This window comes from Drosophila willistoni (assembly GCF_018902025.1).
Source record: "Drosophila willistoni isolate 14030-0811.24 chromosome XL unlocalized genomic scaffold, UCI_dwil_1.1 Seg142, whole genome shotgun sequence".
Lineage (NCBI taxonomy): Eukaryota > Metazoa > Arthropoda > Insecta > Diptera > Drosophilidae > Drosophila > Drosophila willistoni.
The window spans coordinates 8,284,695-8,301,951 of record NW_025814053.1 but is presented as its reverse complement, the minus strand read 5'-3'; the positions used below and the strand labels follow the sequence as shown (position 1 = coordinate 8,301,951).

The following is a 17,257-nucleotide window of genomic DNA, read 5'->3' as shown; positions in this document are numbered from 1 at the left end:
ACCTGATAAAGTCCTTATGGCTAAGCGCACTTGGTAAATATTCTACTTAACCGTTGACACAAGTCGAACTTTTCAGTTTAATTATACCATGCGCCCTTAGGGTGAAATCGTATACAGTAAAATCCGGTTATAACGACTCCGCTTATAACGTCCGTCCGGTTATAGCGACTAAAGTTCGATGAGTGATTGGTTGGTCCCAATACAAACATATATGAAGGGTTCTCCGGTTAGTACGAAAATCGTCGGTCCCTTGGGCGTCGTTATAACCGGATTCTATTGTATTAAAGTCGCCAAAATGTATATAACAGGCAAAAGGAAGCTTTTCCGACCCTCATAAAGTATATATATTCTTGATCAGCATTAACAGAAGAGTCCATCTGTCCGTCCGTATAAACAGTTAGATTTCGAAGACTATAAAAACGCGAGCCACCAAATTTGCCAAATAGAATCGTGTAAAATCTTCCGCTGATATAGACGGACATGTCTCACAGGTACGAAAATGTACCTTTCAAATAAAATAAAAATGTTGAGAATTCATTAATTACATTCTGCGCAATTAATTCCCAAAAAAACACCTTCATATCGGACTCAGAGGGTGTCATGCCCCCTCAATTTAGCTGCTTAAACTGATCCAGAATATATTAATAAAATAAATTTCTTTTCATATTTTCGACCGATTTTTATTTTATTTTATTTTATTTAAGTTTTTACTGATTCGCCTAAACTAAAAACCTCTCGATTATGGGAGAGATTCCATGAGGAACATTTTGCAGGACTAATTTCTATATGCCTTGTAAGATATTTTAATTGATCTTTCTTTGTTGGCATTACTCGCAAATAATCCATCGACGTTATAGACAAGTTGATCCATTTCAACTCAATTTTCATTTTGTCTTTTTTAATGAAATTCAAATTTCAATATCTTTTCAACTTGGTTTCCAACCATTAAGTGGTTGAGGAAAAGTCAAGACAACAACCACGCCCAGAGTCAATTTGCCATGAATTTGGTTTTCCCTACGCCTTGTTGACTCTTCCTCTCTCTCTCTCTCTAGCTTTTTCTTTCACTTTGTCTCTGTTTTCTGTGGTAAATAATTTGCATGGGGCCATGCCCTTTTTGAGTCGCTTAACAGCCACTTTTTGAAATCATCTTGGAAACAAAATTTTCGCATTTATATGCAACTTTCAAATGCTTTTGAGCCATGGGCTTGCATCAAATTTGGATCGGTTGAAATTGAGAAATGGTTTGGGGAATCGCTCACGTTGCAGCGGCGGCAGCTGCAGCTTGGGATGCAATTTCGACGTGCTTTATCGCACAGACGCTAATTAATCTGCAATGTTGCAACGTCCTCACCATCCTCGGTCCACCTTTCAGCTCAGCTTCTTCTTCTTGTTGGAGCTATTAGCAATTGTTTGACACGTTTTTCTTTTTTAACAAATTCACGGAAATTCTTTTCAAAATACATTTTACATAATGGCTAAGTGAGAAATGCTTTTGAGAGTGAAAATCCACCTGTGAAAATCCTAGCCAGCGATGACAACCAACTGAGACTGTTGTGGTCCAGAGAGGGGGGAGAATGGACTATGGGGAGTGAGTTTGGAAGGTGATGCTCGGTCAACACACAACAAAAAATGTCTAAATTTGAAATGTCAGCATTGTCAACGGCAATTTTGCAGTCACACAAATGTGCAGTGACAGCTTTTGTTTATGTGTTTTTGTCAGTTTTTGTTGTTAAAATAATAATACATAATAATAATTACGAAAAGCTTTCAAATGTTTTATTTTGTGCTGTTTCAAGTGTCACCGCATTTGGGCAACCATCTAAGCTGTCAGGGCCGCTGACCTCTCCCTCCCCACTCCCCACCCCCCACCGGTCTAATCCAAGTTCGGACGACGATGCCAACCAAATCAGTCAGTGAATGAGCATATATATATATGTGTATATATTATTTATATTTGTTGTTGGTATTATGAGACCTCCAAGCATGAGTCGGCTTAATGGGCACGAGCCCATTGGAGGGCTAAAGGAGGAAAAGGGTCGATATGATGGCTGCTGCTGCTGCACTTGCTGAAAGTTATGCAACATTCTGTGACTAGGCAAAGCGAGTAAACTGCAAATTAACCGCAAATGAGCATAAATCACAAAATCTATAAATACCTCCTACCCACACACAAACTAACTTAGAGATGAATGCATATTAAATATTGTTCTCCATTTTGTGTTATTGCCAGTTTAACCACATTTCCGACACATTTGAAATATGCAAACAGAAGCGTCAGAACTTCACTTTATACTATGCCAGTTAACTTTAATATGCACTTCAAATTTCTATACAGTTTACTTATTAAAATACCTGAAATATATGTTTTTGATTAACATAACGACAAATTTCTCTCTTCTTGTATACACATGGAAAATGTATAAGAAAGTTTTTGGAAAGGTTGAGAATATAGTAGTTTATTAATTTATTTTTTCTTTATTTAATTGTCCAATCAGATTTCATGCATAGAAGTTTTTAACTTAGTTCTCTTCAAATGGTGCCCGAAGGATTCGTCAGGTGTCGCCAGGATCATCACCAGAGAGTTCAGAGGCGTAGCCCAGTATGGACAGGGGTGATCAGCTGACCCCACTTTTGATTATTCAATTTTATACTTTTTTTTTTGTATAGAAACTCATTCAATTCAAAATTCAAAATTCGTTCAAAATTCGTTTAAATTTTGTTTATAATGATCAATTGATATAAAGATGAAGCATTAATTGCTTTTATTTAGAAATTCAAATCAAATTAAGTTTAAAATTTGTGTCCCTCCCTAATCTTGGCCACGCCTTGGACAGAGTTAAACTAACGCTGAACTAAAGCTAAGTAAATTTCATAATTCCTGATTCGGTTTGAGCAACTACAACATTTCTATTCCCACCAAAAAAATCACAATTCAAACCCATAGAAGAACGAAAGCAGTCAACAATCCAGTAAAAAATCATATATAAAATCAAAAAAAATAACAGAAAATGAAGTAAGTAAGTCGTCTCGCCGACTTTGGTATACCATACACCAGTAAAGCAAATACATATTTCAACTTTATTAAACAAATGCATTTTCACATGCTTTTTACAAGCATATCTTAGTATCTCGCTCACTCAATCATACGAGCACCCTAGCGCCCCCACCAGCCAACGGCCAACTCCGGCCTTATGGAAAAACGTTTATATGCATAACTCGACTGTTTTTTGTCCGATTTTGATCAAATTTGGTATTTTGCTAGATATTAGTATTAAATTTAAGTGTGCCAAATTTGATTGCATAAGGTAAAAAAATACGGGAGACAATCAAGTTTTTCAAATTACGGGGGCGGAAAAGGGCGTGGCAAAATTTTTACACATTCAAAGTGCGTGCATTTACTAAGCAAATATACATACCAAATATGGTGTCTCTAGCTGGAATAGTTTTTGAGATAAACGCTTTTTTTTAATTGCGGGGGCGGAAAGGGGCGTGGCAAAAATTTGAAATAAACTTGATCACTCTACATACTACACGAGTCTACATACCAAATTTGGTGGCTCTAGCTCTTACAGTCTCCGAGATCTAGGTGTTCATACGGACAGACGGACGGACGGACGGACGGACAGACGGACAGACGGACGGACGGACAGACGGACGGACAGACGGACATGGCTAGATCGACTCGGTTGTTGATCCTGATCAAGAATATATATACTTTGTGGGGTCGGAGATGCTTCCTTCTGCCTGTTACATACATTTTGGCGACTTTAATATACCATTTCACCCTATGGGTGTATGGTATAATTAGTCTTCAAGTTAAGTTACAAAAGCTCTTACCAGTTTTAGTACGAAAAAAATTCTTAACTACAGATAATTCGATTGGGTTTAAGAATATCTAAAAAAAATTCATGTTTAGTCTGCTTCATTTGAGTAAGTGAAAATTTTACTAATTCCATTTGCAAGTCTTTAAACTGCAACACAGTTGAAATATCTTTGCCAGAGCCAAAAAAGGTTGCAAGAACACTGTAGCACACACAAAAACAAACACACACACACAAATATACAGAGCAGTTTGGAGGTATGTGGCTAGCAGGTCCTTTTGGGAGAGGGCAAAGCGAAAAGGACCTAAAACCCGAAATATTGTCAACGCGAATTAGTGACACATTTTCGAATTCGATATAAATGTTTTTCATGGTTCACAAAAACGGAGAAACGGAGAAATGGTGAAATGGTGAAACGAAACGACGACATTCGTGTCGGTACTGTGTGTTGCCGTAGCCGTAGCCGTTCCCCGTCCTGGTCTCCTGGTCCTTTCATGTCCTGGCACTTGCCTTCCATCCATTGATAGTAATTGCAAGCAGCATGCACAATTGCAGCAACTTCGCTTGCAGCTTTTTACTCAAAAAGCAACGACAAGAACAACAACAGCAACAACAACAAACAAAAGGAAAGGGAACAAAAAGAAAAAAAGAGAAACGAGACGCGTAATAAATCCATAATCCAAGGCGACAATTTGAATCATTGCTCTGTAAATGGATGGCGCGCGGGGAATGTGCAAGGAGGAGAATGCCAAGCGGGGGCAGGGCGAGAGGCAGGCGAGAGGGATTTGACAATCGCAGCTGCAAGACAAGACAGTTGTCGCTGTTGCCTGCTGCCTGCTGGCTGCGCCACTGCTGTTACCCATTTTTGGTACCCCGTATCCGGATGCCAGTACAGGCAATACTCATTCATTCTATATGGTATTAAATCGTAACACAGACACGCCCCCACCCATTATGTTATGCACTAGTGTCTATTAGGACATTGTCTTTGTGTTTACCTGGTGAAAATAATTGGCTAGTGTCACTCCTCGACCCATGATTCCAGGGCATGTCAAAAGTCGTCGACCGGCAAGTAAAAATTCATGGTAGTTTTTTTGTTTTAGTTTCTTCTCTTTTTGTGTGTTTTATTACATTTCACTTTGTCTGGCATTTGCCCTGACGCCAAATTTGTTTCACCCGCATTCCCCCCAACCGACACCACCCCTCACCGCCCTTGCTGCCAGCTATCAACAAGGCAGCCCTTAACCCGACTCTAACCCATGCGAAAATTGCATTTTATGCCCTCAACTGATCCTTCCTCCAAGATTCTTATGTTCCATTTCCCCCACCATTCTCACTCTCTCTCCCTCTCTCTCTCTCTCTCTATACCAAGTCACTCACTCACTCGGTTGCTTGCTCACTGTTTGTCTTTGCTTTAGCAGTTAAAATAATCATAATAAAAACAAAATCCGTGCGCTTTAAGCGCCAAAGAGGAAAAACATTCAACGAAATGTCAACATTTGCCAACTGAAGTAGCCAACATTGGCAACAAGCAAGTGGGATTGCGACATGAGGCAAGCGAACAGGAGCTAGGCTAAGGACACTTTGATGTCGGCTTAGTTATCTTGATCACAGCAAAGCAATCGATTTAATTTGACCTTAATGAAGTTGGCCATGCAATATACATTAAACTGCTCTGACGGACAGCCAACAAAGGAGTTAGCGATGGCCAAATAAAACGAAAAAGGAATTTACTATAAGGACTAGGGGAAGTAAGGAATAAGGATAGTTCCAAGGAAAAGGGTTTTTTTTTCTATTTTTGCCGATGCTCTTATGTTTACCATCTCTAATAAGTGGAACAATTTATAAGCAATTTCCGGTTGGAGTTTTGGTTGACAGCCAAAAAAAGAGTTCCTAGCCCGGTTAACCTTTTAGAATAAACGCATGCCATCAGATAGTCGAATGCTCGAACATTCTTTAGCTGAAATTTTGTATACATATGTACATACATGTATAAATGCTTATATTTTATGCATGTCGTTTATAGTTGATGTTATTCTTGTTGGAAACTTTCCGACAATTTGCATTTTCCATTTGGGAACTTATCCCCTTTCCCATCCACACACACACACACACACACACACACACACATTCACAGGATTTAATTAAATGCAACAACAAATTAGTTGAAACATTTTGGCAAACATTTCTCGCTACATGTTTTTAGTTCGAATACTTTGTGATATATACAACACACAAAATGTCTGTAAATGTTCGAGTGTACATACATATGTCAGTATGTAAATGGATGTACATATATCTACATATATATATGTCTGATTGACATATCATGCTATTTGATAGACCACCTCCCCTCCAATCGTTCTACCACTTTCAAATGGACATTGAACTTTGAGCAACAGCAAAATGACCAAAGGTAATCACACCGACGCCTAGCCTCCTAACTAACTCATGCAGCTCATGGACGATTGACAAATAGTTACTGGACACCGGGACAGACAACGTGGCCAGCCATGACATTACTTATTTAGCATGGCCCAAATGTCAGGGAAATAGTCTGCAAACAAAACCAAAAAAAAAAAATAAATAAAAGGCAACACATTCAACGAATGAGTTTTATAGGTTATTATATCAAAATAAGTAAAGAATTTAAGCATTCAATTAAATTACTTTTAACATGAATCTATAATGTTAACATTTCTTTGAGATGAGTTTGCTCTTATGAAAATTAAACTTGAAGTACACCATCATCTCATTCTATCCCATCCCATTCTAATCTATATCTAGTAGATCTCTGAACTCTAATCCCTGACAACAGGTCGTATATGTAATATTTATGAGAACCTTTTCATTTTCCATACTATTAGAATTTGTGCAGCTGAATGCGTAGTTTATTGAAATCGAAACTTAAGAGCCCCATTGTTGATCCCCTTTTAGATACGTCAATGTTCAAAATGAGCAAAATTTAAATTCTACCTCTAATGGCCAGACTCTAGAACATCCAGTCCATTCAGAACAAATGCATTTACAATTTCTCTAGTACATACATATATGTGTGTGTGAACGGGTGAGTGTGTATATGTGTGTGTGAAGGGGTGAGTGTGTACATGTGTGTGTGTGTATATGTGTGTGAAAGCGAGCCTACGTTCTGGGTGTATAATTAGGTGCCTCGCCTTAAATCGTCTTGACTTTTGGGCCACAATGGTTTCGGCCAAGAATTTCAATATTGCATTGACTCGAAGGATGACACATGCGGAATTGAGGATATGCTTTTGCTTTTGCTGCTGCTGCTGCTTGTTCCTCCTTTTGGTCGAACCCCTGGTGTTCAATCATGCAATTTGCCACATGCAGGTTGAAAATTGCATGCCTTAGATGAGATGAAAAGGCAAGGTATCCTGATTTGGCCGACCTATATTTATGTCACTTTTCGTTTGACGTTTAAAGCAAATGTGCATAAGTTCCAAAAATCCCATTGCCTGCTACAAAAAATAAAGAAAATAAAAAGTACAAAATTTGCATACGCAAATAAAAATAAATAAATTGAAATTTCGTCAAGCGACAAGGTGAATGCCGACCCCCTGTGCCTTTTTTTGTATCACTCCACGCCACCTCCATCTCCGCCTCTCAACTTTCACTTCTCGTCACAAAAAGTTGGTTGATATGCTGCATATACAACACGCATGTAAATCGAGTCTTTACAATACAAAATGCCACCTGTGGGTCCGGAACAGTGGATACAGGCCCAAGGACACCTCTCAATAAAAAAAAAAGAGGAAACAAGTGAAGAAAAAAGAAGCAAATCCATGAGTGTCTGGAGTGTAGTTGGCAGCTTAAAGATAAATTTGCTTTTCTATTCATTTTTTTGTTTTCACCCCTTCATTTTCTTTTCTTGACTGTTTTGAAGAGGAAGATTCTCTCCCTTTGTCAATTGTTATGCCCAGAAAGCGATGCTATTAAAGTTTTGGCATTTTACAATGAAAGAAATTCATGCAAATCAAGCTAAAAAAGAGAACGTTAATAGTAATAAAATGAGTTGCAATTTAAAATGTACTTGAAATTCAAAAATACTATAAATATATTAATTACTTTTCCATTCATCTCATTGATACAACAAAACAAAATTAAGCCTAATCAAAGGCAAGAGTAAATGAAGAATCCTTTCCAATTTCCTTCATCTTTCACAAGTTTAAAGGAAAAGCTCGATTCTTTATTAATAAATACGCTCTATTCTTAAGCCTAAAATATGTAATTTTAAGAGTGGCAAATGAAAAACTTTTTAAAAACTTTATATATTAAGTATACGACATGGTGACCGAATTCATTCTCATTCATTTTTATTATACTTCATTTGTTTATGTTCATATTTAAATTTGGAAAACACATTCAAATTTTTCTATTCAACTTTTAGAATACTTCGAGTTTTGAAAATTTATTTTCGGGTGTAATTGTTGAATGTACACTCCCGGACAGACAGACGCCTGTCACATTTTGGAACTAAATATATTCCGTTGAAAAAAGTTGCATTCTAAATTGTTGTTGATAGAAAATGGTGAAAATATTGAAAAATGGAATGTATTAGACATAAAAAGAAAAGTGAATTACTAACTTACTTACTTACAGAATAAGGCGTGAATGCATTTTTGAATCTATATTGTTTCGAAGATAAAATTTCTGGAATTCATTCAAGATTTTCCTTGCCTTCAAAATGGGTTTTTGGTGGGGATTCAACAAAATGCCATTCCAGGTAAAAACACTTCTATCTCTGAATTCCTTAAAAGATGCTGATAATGGTCAATGATTTCCCAAGCTATATAATTTCGTTTCTAGCCATCCCCATTTCATATCGTTTGTGCAAGCCAAGTTAGAGCCGTGAATTGATTTATTTTCTTATTTGGAAAACCATGGTAAACTAATTTACTAAATGTTTTCTAAAACAACTACATTTCTATGATTATGTTTTTGTTGAACCAAATTTTCAATTGGAAATTGTTTAAGAGAAAATTCGTTGATATAATAAAGTCATTAATTGATTGATTGGTATTTTTTCTTTCAATCTTAAAAGGGGCAAAGCGATATGAGTGGTCATTTGTGTACAAGTTTAATCCTTCAGCTTTTTTTTTTTGTCAATGACCAATCTGAGGGTAATAAAAATTGGTTAAAGTGTTTAATCAATTTTTTGTAAGTTACAACTTATTTAGGACCGCCAACATCGACCGCCGACTACCACTTTGAGCGAAATGTATGTGTATAATAAAATGAAATTGTATGCCATAAATCAAGGACCAAAATACTCGTACACATTTAGCCTATTTAGTTGAGGTTATAAATTTATGTTAACCATATGGTTTGGCAGCTAAATGAAATAAAAGGGATTGACAAAGCGCTTTGATCCTGCCTCAATGTAAGAATCCGAACATTTTCTCGACCCAACTCTCTTGACCAGGCACACACACACACACACACACACACGCATACACATGAAGCACATAAAAACCAATCAAATGGAAGTAAAATGTTCAACGACAACGACAAAGGCGAAAGGAACAAGCTAACAGCCAACTGTAGCAAAAACCGAAACCTAAACTGAAACAGCAACCGAAATCGAAACAAACTTACATACACACACACACACACATCCACACATACAACACACAAAGCACCTGACCTGAAAAAATAGTCACAATAAAATGCCAACTGCCAATAAACGTCAATAAATCAAACAATTGAGCGCGGCCAAGTTTTTGTGATGGCATGTGCCAAATAAGTCCGTCCAAACAATGTGACCCCCCCCCGCCCCCCACACCCTTCACCGCGCTGCCACCATGCTTCTCGCCCACTCAAAAGAAATAGTCAGCCGAGAAGAAAAAATCAAAATAAACTAAAATAGCCAAAACCACACAGAAAAACTATTGTCAGCAACATGCACATGAAACATACAACATGAAGTTGATGTTTGGTATTCAGTTTCGATTTCAGTTTTCCATTTTGGAGTAGAAATGTATTCTCGATCAGCATAACTTGTCAGGTTTATCTCGGCTCAATTGGCTTATATGGAGAGGCAACATTTACACAGCAACGTAGATGTTCTCAACCGTCGTCGAGGGGTTCAGTTTCCATCCTGGCAGATAAGATTAAGTTTGCTTGGTGGTGACCCCGATGCGTGTAAATACAATAAAAAATACAAATTCAGATTTTCATTTGAAACTTCTGGTGTTTCTGTCATGATTTTGCCCATATGGAGTTTATTTTTTTGTAAGTCTTTTGTTTGTGTCGTAGTAATAACAACTAAAAAATTTCACTGACATCCATTTCCTCCTAATGTTTTTGTTTTTTTTTTTTTAGATCCCTTAATAAAGTGAACATAATTTAACTATATAAATTTAGCAAAGGCCGAAAAATGTGTGATTTTTTTCCAGCCGGTTGTGTGTAAGAATTTTTGACAATACTAATAGCTTAAGACTTGAGGGATGGGAGGGCTATCGGGCGGTTCAGGATCTAAAAATTCCTTCTTCAAAAAAAAAAAAAAAAGTGTATATACATATATATAGCAATAATAAAACGAATCGAATGTTTTGTTGATCTGTTTGTGTGCGTGAGATTCTTGATCATTTTTGATATTCGTTTTCTTTTTCTCTTTTGTTTCGCTTTTTTTTTTCTTTTTTTTTTTTTTGGTAGTTATAGAGTGTAGATGGACTTGACAGCGGAGCCCTGCTTGACCATGGTATCCTTATGCAACTGATATTGCAGAACATAGCCACTCTCCATGCGAAGGCTTTCGCGTAGTTTGTTACCAATTTCAAGAGCGGCAGCCTCATTGCCACCGTCAGCGGTCCAGATGGATATCTTGTTGCTTTTGCCTCTGATATTGACAACAGCGCCGCAAAGTTCATCCGAATAGTCACAGCATTCGCCGATCAAGCAGAGCATCGTGTCCAGCCAGAAATGATCCAGATCATTTTGAGTATTCTTATTCAAATTAATCACCCAACGCCCGCCATGAACATTGGCATCATCCTCCCACATGGGGCGTATACCCTTCTTGAATAGACAATAATCGCTGCCCAATTTGATTTCCGATGGCGGCTTAATGTGATTGATTAAGCTCCAGAAATTCTCCACTGTATTGAAGCTAGTCACCTCGTGAAGCATATCCTCCCAGGATTTGCTGCGATCGTTCTCCAAGTACCATAAAGTCCAATTGCTATGCAATGGATGATGCGGCTCAGCCGGCTCCTGTTGTCCAGCCGGTTGTTCACCTGACGCATCGCCATAAGAGTCTGTCATTGGGGCTCCAGCTCCAAGTCCGCAGGCCATCGATGTGCTGGGCACAGCATCGTCTGGATTCGAGCAGCTCGAATGGGAGCGTGCGACAGAATCTGGTGAAAGCAAGAAAAAACATGAACTTCAGCTAGCCAAAAAAAAAATCTGATCCTTGCGCACCTTCTGAGCCAGCAAACGAACCAAATCCATTTCCAATATTCCCACCATTGCTACCGCTTGCTGAGATGGCACCGGATCCATTGCCGCTACCATTAGCAGTATTACCATATGATGATGTCGATTGGGTATTCTTATATTTGGATGTGTTTGAGTCCGGAGTACTAGTGGCATTTGGATAGCCGTTCCCGAAACAATTCTGTCCGTTTTGCGGCGATCCAGACTTTGGACCACCTCTCATCGATGAGGACCTAACCATGCGACTTCCATTTGTGGTCGGTACCACCGGCTCCGTACTGAATTGCTCATCATTATTGATGCATGACTTGAACATCGTCTTGGGATTGGCAAAATTTTTCATTTTATAAAAACTATTGGGATACATCTTGCTTCTGAAAGGAGCGAATAGAACGTAAAAAGTAATTGCAGGATATTCTTACCCAAACAGAGAAACGTCTTTAGATGGGCGGTTGATTGTGAATTGTGTTAGCGGGGGGGAAAGTAGCAAGGATATGGACAGGGGGATACTTACCTTCGTTTTTGTTATTTTTTATTGTTGTTTACTTTAAATGCCGCTATAAAAATGAATAGTTACCGTGATGTGCCGATTCGGCATTTACATCGAAAATGTTATTTTCTTGTACCGATTTTAATTTAGATAACTTTACTTTTTTACGTTTCTGTTTCGTCTCTGTTGCTGCCGTTCTTAATACGTTACACTCATTAATGTTTTTTACAGAAGCAAAGAGGATAAACTGAAAATGTGAAAATAACTCGAAATTTGTTTATCATCTGGCACAACGAGCTCCGGCACAGGCACAACTGAAACTGAATTCGAAACCTATTCGGGCGAGCAGGATGACAATTCGATGCTCGGAGTTTCTTATCGTCGCCTATTTAGTTTTGTGATTCTCGTCGTTGGCTAACTCTGGTGATGACAAATAAACGATAACGATTAATCAAAGGTGCACGATTACTAATTACTCACAATTAATCGTGAAATTAGTCGAATAATCAGGCCTTTATTTATTTTTAATGGTTTAATTCTTTATTATTTATGTCCTTTATAGTTGAAAGCAAGTTTGTTTGATCTTGGAAAAGATTTTTTTTATAGAGATTTTTGGTTACAATTTAACAGTAATATCAGACAAACTAATCGATGATTGCGTGTCATATAATTAATCTAAGACACCAGGGCTGCTATAGTTTCTTGTTGTTAGATATTTAAACTACTTGAGTAGGTAAATGGAGCTACAATAATCGATAAGATTCGGTGAACTGGCAGCTGAACTTAACTAAGGGCGCATTCATCTATTTTTTTTTGTTTTTACAAATTGAGAAAAGACTTTTTAGACTGCCAAAAAAAAACTGACCAGAACAAGAAACGTGCGGACTGACTGAATGTATGTGTATGGGGCGGTTATGGAGGCAAGAACTTGGCAAGTTTCAAAATAAATATTTGCCCACCCTGTTGGAAGTCGGGTTCACGGGTTTTGCTTTGGGTTTGGGTAAGCATACGAATTCGAGTTGGCGCTACACTTCACGCATTTCTTATTATTAGCCTGCACTTCTTCCACACATCGAGTAGAATTTGGGATAAAGTTGCTTTTGCTACACACAAAACTTGTTATGACACGGAAGGAGCGAGAGAAAGCGATTGGGACAAAAAAGTAGGAAATGCATAGGAGGGGAAAAGGAGATGAGAATCGAAATAGAAATCCAAACTTTAACTAATGGCAATATTTTTTTTTTTTTTTCGTTTGTTTGCCTTTGCTCGTGTGTCGAATGTTATTGAACAAACTTTCGTTTCGGTTCCAGACCATCTAGCATCTACACCTCAACGTCTCATACCCCCTCCCAATGCTCCGCCGACCAACCGCTCTATGAAGTGGAAATGAAACATTTTCAAAGTCAAAGAAACAAATATTTGTCTAGGTATCTTCAGGATCTGAACCTTTGACAATGTTTTTCTTTTCCCCCCTTTATTTTTCGTTTCGTCGACAAATTTATGACGTATACGCAGAGAAGTTTGGAGAACGATTGATAGTCTAAGCATTTGAACTAATCAACAGATTCGAGGTTAGTCTGTAGTCGAAAGTCGTGGAGATGGTTTTCTTTTGCTCTTCGAGGAAAATATTAATCTACTCAGGTTATTTGTTATTATTCAGTACCCAAAAAAAAATCAATCTTAATAGGTTTAAGGAAATCATTTTGAGTTGAGAGTCCCATTTTGCATATGCAAAAGGAGAATTCATCCAGAATGGCATCTTCTTTCGAAGGGAGGGCATAAATTTACCTTTTTTCAAGTGGTTAATTTTTCATTTTCCTCAAACCCAACAACAACATGAACATCAGCATAAAAAATAAAGAAAGAGCATGACGGGAGGAAGGGGGTGGAATAGCAGCAAAGGCAATGGCAAAAGAAACAGGGTAAACCTCATTCAAGAAAGCGATTTATGTGCTGCCAATAAATTTACTCAACACTTTGGCCCTGACTAATACAATATTTACATCAAATTGTTGTAATACACGAAGCAAGATGGTGAAATTGAAGGGAAAGGGAAAGGGAAGGGCAAAAAGAACGATGCCAATTCGGAGGGTTTTGTATAAAAAATTGCAATGCGTATTTTCCAGGACCATGGAATGGCTTCAGCTTTAGTTTGCAGCTCCCCGTTGGACTGTCATTTAAGTTAAAAGCGCATTTGTATATGAGAAAAGGAGCAGCACTCTGTACTACAGTACAGAGCCCCAGTGAGTGGGTCAGGATTGGAAGGAGCTGAAGAGTATGGGTGTGTGTGTGTGTTTGGACTCCTCTGACTTACTGCTTACAGCCGGTGGCCCAATCCCTGAGCGCTTTTTAAAAGCAAATCTGGCACAAGCGGTGGTTGGCATCGGGCATTGGGGCCGTCTTTTGCTCATTTTATGTCTGTTGTGCAATGTTTTAGCATTTGCTTCTCTTTCGTCTTCACTCCGAGTCCAATGTTTAATCCCCAAGCTGCCTTTTTGGGTAACTTTATGGCCGAAAGAGGCGTAAAGTGTTAAGTGCGGGGGCGTGGTTCACATTGTTTCTGGCTGTCAATGAAACAGAAAGGATGCTTCTTCTCTTCCTGCATCTCCTTGTGTCTTTAGCTATAGATCCTAAAATCTTTTGTTCATTTTGAAAATTTGGATTTTGAACTCATCTCAGTAGACATTTCAAATACTTTTACGAAAATTTCCCTGTTTGATTTAGCTAAAAGGTGATTTAAGTAGTCATGCGAGTATTTTAATTTTCAAAGTCTGTAATTATTTTCTTTTTGTTTTACCCAATTCCCAAATAATTTGCAAGTTAATATGCATAAATCATACATCCCTTGGGATTACGTATCGAAATTACTTTTTCGTTTCTCCTCATTTGGCATGTAATTAAATATGTAGTTAACAAGAGCAAAGAGAGAATTTTTAGCCATATTTAAAACCAACATTTGCTTGTTGTTTCGGTCAATTCTATTGTTCATTGTAAGGCTATTTATTTCGATTTTGCTGTTGACCTGGTCCACAGAATGTTGTTATGTTTGGTCGCAAAGAAAAAAGGAAAAAAAACTAAAAAAAAAACCTGATGAAAATGCAAAAATTTCATCTCTCTTGCTCTCTCTCTAACATTTGTTCGCCCAGCTGCTGTCGCTTCCTTTCTGGCTGACTGGCTGGCATGCCAATTTTAATTAACAAAAAACATGGAAGGCTTCGTGTTAGATTTTCGGTTTTGTTTGCTTAGTTTTTAACTCTCTGCATGTTTGTTGTAAATACATACATACATTCATACATTCATACATATATATATATATATATATATATATATATATATATGTATATTTGGTATGCGTTTATATATACATGCGTTGGTTATTTTGGACAAGTCAAGCCAAAAAAAAAACAAAAAACAGAAGAGAAATACATTCCACTGAATACAATGACGGTAACGCTTGAACAAACAACAAATCGAAGTATGTAGATTTCGGTTTATTCTCATAGTTATTCCAAATAAATTTAATAATAGACTTCTCTTTAATAAATCCATTTATTTTTGGCAAGATTGATAAAATTGCCCCTAAAATCAGGCAACAGATTTACCATGTACTTTGGCTGCAGAAATATGTAGCATAGTTTTGGGCAATCAACAAAAAAATAGTTTTCAGTAGGGTATCAACAGGTTGACTTTGGGCTTTAATCCTTTTTCGGTGGTCTAAGACGTTACTTGGTCCGCCATTTGGTGACAATTGCCGTTGTCCATGCCGAATCTGAGAATCAAAACGAATGGAGAGAGGCAGCAGCTCTCGGCATTGTCATTGTCGCTGACTGTCTCTTCCGGTTCCGGTTGCTCTCCCCTTATTCAGTTGTTTGTTTGTGTTTGTGTTTGTGTTCGTGTTTGTCTATGTGTCTGTTGGCCACACTTTTTCTCTTTTGTTTGGCGGTAACTGCTGCAGTTTCTGCGGCTATTCAAATTTTTTTTCCCATCCTTCACCTTACTCCTTTTACTCTTACTCTTCTATTCTTTCTTGTTCTTCTATTCAACTGGCCCTGATCCTATTTCCGCTTTTCACCATTCTTTTGCCATTTAATTAAAAAATCTTTTCTGCTCATATTGTGCGTTTTTCTGTTCAGCTTTTTGCTCATATCATTAATTTATCATTTAATTTTATGGTTATCATTTGCAGTTTTTTATTTTCTTCTTCATTTTTGTTTGCTCAATTTATGCACATATATTCACATATTTGTGCGAATTATTTGTTTTTAAATTGCTGCAATGCAATTAATTAGAAGTGCTGCAATTTTTATCTGTGCCACAGAATAACAAAAAAAGAAGTACAAAAAAAAAAACTATATGGGTATACGCATAAATAAAAACCATAGAAAAAAGTAATAATAATCGAAAAACATTTAAAATGTTGCGTGTGGTTAGAGGCAAACAATTTAAATAATTATGCATTTTAATGGGCGACCTATTAAATATTTAATGCAATTGTTAAGTGTCCAAATCAAAATTTAAAATAAATATTTACAATGTCTCATTAGCAATTCATTCATCTCCAACATCATCCGCCCCGTGCAACGGTTCGATGGCAACAGAAACTTGTCTCTCAGCTGGTTCCAAGCTGTTACGTGTCATGCAACAGAGCTCTGTTAACTCTTAACAGCGGACTGCGACCTAGTTTTCCCGTTGCTTTCTGCAAAATTTGGTAATGTTCACACTTATAGGGTTTTAGAAATGTTGAAAAACCCCATTGCCATTCGTGACTTAAGTTCATCAGGTGTATTTGAATAGGATCTTTTTTTGGCTATATTTATTTTTAAGCCCGCCTAGAAGGGTCCCGAGCTATCAAAGCGCTGTTTAACGATTTTTTATTACTGAAAATTACAAAAAATTAATTTACAAAAGTTCTGAAAATTCTTCAAAATTGTTAACTTTGCGAATTTGTTACCTTGTCAAATTTTAAGCGATTTTGAAAAGTAAGATCTCATTTAAGTGCTGTTAAATTTAATTTGAATTAAAAATGTAATTCACGTTAATTATAAAGTAATCTCAACTGAGACAAAAAATGCGAATGAACAGCAAAGTATTGCAATTAGCAATAAACCTTAATTTCATGAAGCTCTAATTTTGTCAATTTTTTGGGTAGTTTGAATAACCTCTTTCAATCTGCATTAATCGAGAACTAAATTTTTGCCAATTTTTAACGAAAATCAGATTGAAACCTTTTTTTGTTTACTATTCAAGTGTTTGATGTAAGTTTTCTATTTGATTAAGATATATATTTTTAAAATCGGTTTAAAAATTGGCGAAAATGCCGTCTAAAAAAACGTCAGATTAACTAAAAATGTATGTTTTAAAATTCCATATAAAAACATGACCTTTACTTCGGCCCCACGGTGGCTTAATCTGACACTGAGAAGGATCGTTGCACTTGCCTAAAGGAACGACTAACACAGCACCCTCGCCTGATGATAGCAGCAGGACCTTT

The 17,257-nt window shown here is 37.2% G+C and overlaps 1 protein-coding gene across 1 annotated transcript; it reads right to left on the bottom strand.

Annotated features, from left to right (window-relative positions):
- Window positions 1-10,012: 10,012 nt before the first annotated feature.
- Window positions 10,013-12,152, bottom strand: LOC6644714 (eukaryotic translation initiation factor 4E1). Its single transcript, XM_002067284.4, has 3 exons — window positions 11,791-12,152; window positions 11,262-11,650; window positions 10,013-11,197 (listed from the first exon to the last, which is right to left on the bottom strand). Exons 2-3 carry the CDS (start codon window positions 11,641-11,643, stop codon window positions 10,497-10,499), a joined length of 1,083 nt encoding a protein of 360 aa, XP_002067320.1. The 5' UTR covers window positions 11,644-11,650; window positions 11,791-12,152; the 3' UTR covers window positions 10,013-10,496.
- Between the last annotated feature and the right edge of the window lie 5,105 nt (window positions 12,153-17,257).

Bases quoted from the DNA above. Each gene is read 5' to 3' on its own strand.
- LOC6644714 (XM_002067284.4), bottom strand. From the start codon at position 11,643: ATGTATCCCAATAGTTTTTATAAAATGAAAAATTTTGCCAATCCCAAG. The intron at 11,198-11,261 runs GTGCGCAAGGAT...TGCTTTCACCAG, and splicing joins TTCGTTTGCTGGCTCAGAAG to ATTCTGTCGCACGCTCCCAT.